Source organism: Galeopterus variegatus, unplaced genomic scaffold (genome assembly GCF_000696425.1).
Source record: "Galeopterus variegatus unplaced genomic scaffold, G_variegatus-3.0.2 Scaffold9693, whole genome shotgun sequence".
NCBI lineage: Eukaryota > Metazoa > Chordata > Mammalia > Dermoptera > Cynocephalidae > Galeopterus > Galeopterus variegatus.
Window position 1 is genome coordinate 4,640 of NW_007735804.1, and position 7,586 is coordinate 12,225.

Here is a 7,586-nt window from a genome sequence, read left to right on the forward strand (position 1 = left end):
CTCATGCTTTGGATGAGACATCCTGTTCTTAAAGGATTCGTGTAAGTTCTTAAAATTCTTGATGTACCAATTAATGTGTAGCTTGCTAACTCTGAGTAATGTTTGGGTAAAACATCTGAGTAAATATGTTCCAGCTGGGAACCAAAATCTATGGCCTCCATCATGTCAAATATTTACAATCCACATTAAGCCCTACTAAGCCCTGAAACAGCCTGAAGCAGTCAGATGTCAGTGCTCCATTCCATGCAAATGGAAGGAACTATTGACAGTGGAGATGTTGGGTTGAGCAGGACTGAAGCCATGTTGGGACCTAAATCTGCCTGGGCTGCAAGGGGGTGGAAGGAGATCTGAAAAAGGACATTTTCTTTTCTATCTCCACTCTTCACTCCCATCCCTTGACTTTCTTATATTGCTTCCTAAAAGAACAAGGCTGACAAGCTAATCAATACTTTGCAAAGCTAACAGTTCTTTCTTTGACACTTGTAGAGTTTTAAGAAATAATCAAGGCCAAATGGCTGGAAGCTGACCTTGGGTGCCAGCCAAGTCAACCGGAGCTCTATGAAGTGAAACTATGCAAAAGACTGCAGAAAAGATGATTCTACAACTGGAGCTAATCAAAATCTTGCAGGGTCCCAAGATAAATATAATCAAGGCCAAATGGCTGGAAGCTGACCTTGGGTGCCAGCCAAGTCAACCGGAGCTCTATGAAGTGAAACTATGCAAAGGACTGCAGAAAAGATGATTCTACAACTGGAGCTAATCAAAATCTTGCAGGGTCCCAAGATAAAAGTGAAAGTGAGAACGGAAACCAGAAGAAGCCTTGGTGAGACCTCCTGACTCATAGACATAGTCCCTCATAGCTCAGGTACCCTATGCTCCTGCTTCTCTCCTAACACGTTCTGTTCCCTTAACCACTCCTTTAGGAAACGTCAGTAGAGCTAAAGGTTTGAGAGGGGATAGCCTACCATCTCCTTCAGGTGAATACATCTGCTTTTCTAACACCAACCATTTGGCTTCTGAGGTTTTATCCTCCTCAAGGGGGTGGGCAGCTGAACCTGAGTTCGGTAACACTGAGGTCTGCCATCCCCATCACAACAGGGGAGGCTGCATCAAAATCTACAGGAGGCAGCACATCTGTGCTCTGGACATGACCTGCTATGACCCCTACTGGGACTGGCTGACTCCCAAATCAAGTGGGAGCCCAGCAGGACAGGAATTTGGTCTGTTCTGTTTGATGGATTATGCTAAGTGCCTACAAAAGTGACTGTATGTGGCAAGAACTTCATATAGATTTGTTAAATGAAAAAAACCCAAACCAGCACTTCCCCAGATACCTGAGTGGATCTGTGCCCCTCTGCCTGCCACCAGAGACCTCTATAGGGAATCTCAAACCTCTCTTACAAATGCAAAACCCATGCTAACCAAACCCAGGGGCTGGTGAGAGTGGAGGCAGGGGCTGCTTCATGAGGAAAGGGAAATAGTTAACATGAGCATCCCTTCCAGTCCTTTCCACAGGGGCAGACACTGGGTAGGCACTTTCCATGGCTCATTCCATCTGGTCACTGCAATGACCCTCTTGGTCTGATCCTTTTGGCACCCACTTTTCAGAGGTGCAAACAGTTCAGGTGCAGTGACATTCTTAAGCCACAACTAGTTGGAGCTGGGTCAACTCTGTGCCATAGAGGAGCAGTGCTCACCCTCCCAGCAGCAGGCCCAGCACCCATTGGGTGGAGGTGAGGGCTCAGCAGGAGCACATAAAGGTGCAGGCATGGTATTTCTGCCCAGATGGCTGCACTTGGTACTCCAGCAGCTTCTCCAGCATTTCTGCCTGGACTGTCCCCATGCAGCAGACCTCCCATCTCTCAGGTGGGACAAGGTGAGGTCACATCGTCAGGGCAGCTTGGACGCCCAACCTCCTCTATGGGAGCAGAGTCACTAACCCCATGTCATAGAGAGCACTGAGACTCCAAGATGTCTTGACAGTAGCTCACTTGTCACAGAGTTGAGACATGGTCAGTTGTGAGTTGTAACTGTAACAGAATCACTGTTGTGTCACTTCACGTGATGTGCAGCTAAAGCCAGAACATTGGCATGAGTTGCAGTGAGGGGAATTAAGCTTTAATTACAAGTAACGAGTCCAAGTGGCTAAAGCTCAGAAAAATCCTGATCTCCGAGATGCTTATAGACAAAGAGTTTTAAAGAAAATGTTGGGGATTGTGGACGGGGCTGTGTGAGTCACCAGTTCAATGTTCCAAGTTGCCCCATCTCTGTGCACAAAGAAGCAGGATCTCAGGGCCAGCCCATGGCTCACTTGGGAGAGTGTGGTGCTGATAACACCAAGGCCACGGGTTCGGAGTCCTATATAGGGATGGCCGGTTGGCTCACTTAGGAGAGCGTGGTGCTGACAACACCAAGTCAAGGGTTAATATCCCCTTACCGGTCATCTTCAGAAAAAAAAAAAAGAAGCAGGATCTCTGCGAACAAACACACAACTTTTGGTTTCCTTCATCACTTACCAGGATCCTATCAATCTGTGTTCTTGATATTTCACCACCTAAGGACATTCCAAGGGATGGGAGAGTTCTGGATTTTTGTCTTGTAAAGACATCTCAAGGATGTGTGTCAAGACAATGTCCCCTGTTCCTGGAGCTTAGTGACTCTGTTTTATGGTCCTTCTCATCACTTAGGTAACATCCATCCTGCACAGCTGTCTTCTTTGTACCCCCTTACTCAATTGCTAGTTGTAAATTCTAACTTCTGAACTACAGAGTCTGTTCCCAGATCCTAAGTTATGTCAGCTTGAGGGACCAAGACCACAGCTCACTTTCATTAAACTTTTGGGAGGGCTTCACCCAAATGGGGTATCCATTCAGTTTTAGAATTCAGGATAACTTGACCACAAGGATGTGTTCAACGATTGTTCAACAACAAAAATGAAAACAGTAATAATTACAAAAGCGATGATTTTTAAAATGGCAATGACAATGTTAATGATAATAACAGGAATAAAACTAAACCTAAAGAGATGGCAGAGGAGTACAGTCCTCCCTGAGTGAACGAGCAGGTGCTCATGTCGGGACCAGGGGTGCTCTGGAGTCAGAGCAGAAAGAATGCGGTGTGACCAGGTTCTGTGAAGGTGAAGGACAGAAGGTAGGTGGGAAAGAACGCAGAAGAGGAGGACAGGGGCCAACAGGAGACTCGTGTGTGGAAAACACCAGGTGAGCCTTGGGAAAGGAGGAAACTGATGCCACTCCCAGAGCCCAACACCACCTAGGTAGAGTGAGGGTTAGGGTTGGTGTTGATGTTGCGGTTTGGGTTTGGGTTGAATTAGGGATAGGGGTTGGAGATAGGATTAGTGGGTGGAGTTAGGATTAGAGGTTATTGTTGGTTTTAGGGAGTAGGGTTAGTGTTAATGATTAGGGATTAGGTAGGTTGGGTAGAGATTAATGTTACAATTGGAGTAGGTTTTAGTGCTAGGGTTAGTGTTAGTGGTTAAAGATAGGCTTTCTGTTAGGGTTAGATTTAGAGGTTATGCTTATTATTAGAGTTCAAGGTTTAGATTTAGAGTTAGGGTAAGGCTAGGGTTAGGTTTCAGTTTAGAGGAAGGAGTTGGGTTTAGGGGTTAGAGTTGGAATTGGAGCTGTGGTAGGGTTTAGGGATAGGTAATGTGTAGAACATGTTAGGACTTAAGGATTATGGTAATAGGTTGTGTTTATGGTTTAGGACTTAGGCTCAGTGGATAGAGTTGAGGATTATGGTGTTTTAGGGGAAGGGTTAGCAGTTAAATATCAGGTATTAGAGGTCAGGGTTAAGAATTAATATACAAGCCTGGCTAGTTAGCTTAGTTGGTTACAGCATTTTTCTGACAACACCAAGGTCCAGGGTTTGATTCTTGCACTGGCCAGCTGATAAGAAAAAAAGTGAATTAGATCCAATTCCAAGTGGAAGTTGGTATCATCCCAAACTCCAATGACAGTGGCCAAAATGAGAAATTTATGGATGGAGAGAAAGTTGTGTAGGGCACAATTGTTGACAAGACAGGTGTGGGTAGTGAAGATAAAGGAGATGTTGGAGATAAAATCTGGGCATCTGGTTCCACTGAGTGATTAGATATTGGTATTGCTGGCTAAAGACATGAATGCTGACAAGACCAGATTCAGGTGAAGAGCTTGAAGGCCATTTCAGTCACACTGAGGTCCAAGTGTCTTCAGAGCACAGATTCTGATTCTAGAAAGAGCCAATTAGACAGGCTCTGTTCTTGGACCCAGGGGCACGTTTAACTCATGGTCAGAGGCAGACAGGACTTCTGCACCCCACCATGCCTGATGTAATCACTGTCCAGTAAAGTCCAGGCTGAGCACATCCACACTGTAGGTGGAAACTCCACTGCCCAACTGGCCACCATTGTCCTGCATGTCCAGGGCCCAAGTCTTCTGTGGCAACAGAAACTTCCAAGTGTAGAAGTGTCTGGAGGCTGAAGTGACCAGTGAGGAGTGGCATAAATAGGTGAAGAGTGATGGTTACAGGGAAACTCCTATTTATGTAAACCAAGATCATCCTTTTCAGGGCACAGGGGATGACTCTGAGTCAAGGGCACTTGGTTGCAGGGAAGCCAGAGAGAGTAGAGTCTAAAGGGCAGGGCCACCAATCCTCCCAGGAGACAGTTCTACCCAATGGAACCCTCTGCCACCATGCACGATCTTCTTAGACCAGGATATCATGAACTTCTCAAAACACGGATTGTACAAAAAAAAAGGAAAGGAGACATTTGTCTAGTGAAAAACTGAGCAGCAACCAGTAAGTGGGAGGTAGGGAAGTGTGGCGATCTGGCTTTACAAGACTTCTGCTTGAGAAAGGAGGGCCACCTGCAGGAGAGGGGTCACAAGAAAAGTGTGTGTGAGTCCAGGATATGACGTGCTTGGCCTGACGTGCCTGGCCGATATCTGAGTGGAGGGGCATAGTTATAATCTGTCTAAGTATTAGTAATGACACAAACAAAACCCTGATTACAGTATGGGCTAATTTGTGTTCTCTCTCTCCCCCCAAAATTATATTACAACCTTTTTAAATATATGTATGTGTGTGTATATATATATGTATATATATATATTGCTATCTTAAACTCAGGAACATCAAAAGGTAACTACATTTTGAGAGTCTTTATAGAGTTGGTTAGCTTAAAATGAGGCTAGGCCCTAATCTGACTGTTGTCCATACAGCAAGAGGGGATTAGGACATACGTATACACTCCATGGGTAATTGTGCACAGAGGATGACCATATGAAGAGGAAGAGAGGAGGCAAATATCTGCCACCCAAGGAGAGTATCTTAGAGAAAGCCAATCCTACCAGCATCTTGATCTTCAATATCCAGCCTCCAGAACTGAGAGAAAATACATTTCTCTTGTTTAAGCTTCCCAGTCTCTTGTGTTTTGTATGGCAGCCCAAGCAAACCCATTCAAGTAGCCAATATGAAATATAGAGTATTGTGATGGGCTGTCTCTCTTCATAGCAACCGACACTTGTCAATACTCTATTTAGTGAGAAGAGGCTATCATTCATAGCTTCTGCCAAAGTTAGAGATAAGTTTCTACTATGAATTAAACTATGTTCACCCTTCCCACAAATTTGTATGTTAAAGTCCTAACCCACACTACTACAGAATGTGAAGATATTTTACAAAACTGCCATTATAGTTGTAATTAGTTAATCCAGGATGACTGATGTCCTTACAAAAAGGGGGAATTTGTGAACAGACCACACAAGGAGAACACTATGGGAAGATGAAGGCAAACATCAGGGTGATGATTCTACAAGCCAGGGGATGTCAAAGATTGCCAGTACACTTCCAGAAGCTGGAGGAGAGACGTGAACCAGATTCTCTAGGGTCAGAATGACCGAGGTGGCCTCCTTTTGGAACTTCCACCTGAATCTTAATTTCCAGCATTGCCAATTTATAGAATTAAATCTTCTGTATACAGACAAGACTCAGAATATGAATCCTAAAGTGCATGAAGTGTTAATCTGAAACAAAAGGTATCAGGTGCCCTTGCTGCAAAGGAAGTGGTATCTAGTAAGAATATAGGGGGACCCAGGGGAAAAGGGGGTGTTTACAACATGATACAGAAACCAAGACCTCATGTTAGCTCGGTTACTATGGGTCTGGTATTAGTTTCTTACACAGGAGGCAAATATGGGCCGGCCTGTGGTTCACTCGGGAGAGTGTGGTGCTGCTGACACCAAGGCCCCGGGTTCGGATCCCATATAGGGATGGCCGGTACGCTCACTGGGTGAGCGTGGTGCTGACAACACCAAGTCAAGGGTTAAGATCCCCTTACCGGTCATCTTTGTTTCTTACACAGGAGGCAAATATATGGCTTACTGCCCTACAATGATTGTAGGATTAAAATTTAGAATTTAATAGGGTCAAGTCAATAGAGTGTAATAATAACCAGTTCTTTATCTGGGAGAAAGGGCCAAACTTGTTCCAACTGTGTAGTACAATTCATTGAAGACAGGCAAATTAGTTTATTGGATGAGAACAAACATTTTCTAATTGCTTGGAAGAGAACTACCATATTAATTTCTCATTTGTTTAGCCATTTAAAGGAAAATAGATGCATGATTTTTTCATCCTCTAAGACGCATCTGCAAAAATAAACATGGGTTCTATAATAGCAATACCTATATGACAACTAAAAAAGTAAAATTACTTATTAATGTCATGCTGTAATTGGCCCACATTCGAATTTACCCCATTATTCTCACAATGCCCCAGGTTGCCAAACAAGGATTTAATAAATAATCAGAATTCCACCTCACAATAACATGGATAGAGCCCAGTCTTGATCCGTCAGGTCCTCATCTCCTGGTAGCAAGAATCCCTGCTGAGAAAATTAACAAAATTTTCTCCTTTGGTCCCTAAAGGGTGATGGCAGAGACTTGTTAGAAATGTCGTCTCACCCTCCAACAGCATCACCAGCACAGGAGTACTGAACAGCTGTTCAAATTTCCTTACTACTAGTGCTGCTCCGCTTGCTCTGCCATCTGGGAAACGTAGTTTCAGCCTGCGATGACGACACCAGCGCAGGACTATGGGAAGGGCTTTTCCGGGTTTGCTTTGCGCATGTGAGCTCCGCACATATCGCCATCTTTTGTCTAGAAATTCCAGAAGCTGCGGAGAAAAAAAAAAAACAACAAAATTTTTCTCCTTTGGTCCCTAAAGGATGATGGCAGAGACTTGTTAGAAATGTAGTCTCACCCTCCAATAACATCACCAGCACAGGCGTAGCAAACAGCTATTCCAGGTTCCTTCTATGCATGTGCTGCTCCGCTCTGCCATCTGGGAAATGTAGTTTCACCCTGCAATGAGGTCACCAGCGCAGGACTGTGGGAAGGGCTTTTCCGGGTATCTTCTGCGCATGTGCAGCTCCGCCCACACCGCCATATTATTGTCTGGAAATTCCGGATGCCACAGAAGCCCCAGTGCTGCTCCTCAGATATTGTGCGTCCCGGAAGGTGGGTGCGAGGGTGGAAGTGGATCTTCGCGGGTCTAAGGGGACACTGGGGAGCGGGACGGGTGTCCCG

General features: G+C 44.9%; 1 protein-coding gene and 1 long non-coding RNA gene across 2 annotated transcripts in view; one reads left to right on the forward strand and one right to left on the reverse strand.

Annotated features, from left to right (window-relative positions):
- Window positions 1–6,503: 6,503 nt before the first annotated feature.
- Window positions 6,504–7,343, reverse strand: LOC103609503. The gene is made up of 2 exons (XR_552143.1): window positions 7,261–7,343; window positions 6,504–7,173 (listed from the first exon to the last, which is right to left on the reverse strand). It is a non-coding gene; the product is annotated as an uncharacterized LOC103609503 (long non-coding RNA).
- A 23-nt stretch (window positions 7,344–7,366) lies between these two features.
- LOC103609504 (zinc finger protein OZF-like) overlaps window positions 7,367–7,586 on the forward strand; it is a 32,082-nt gene continuing 31,862 nt past the window's right edge. Inside the window, 1 exon segment of the mRNA XM_008593813.1 lies at window positions 7,367–7,517. Within this exon segment, the coding sequence (XP_008592035.1) occupies window positions 7,367–7,517 (151 nt within the window).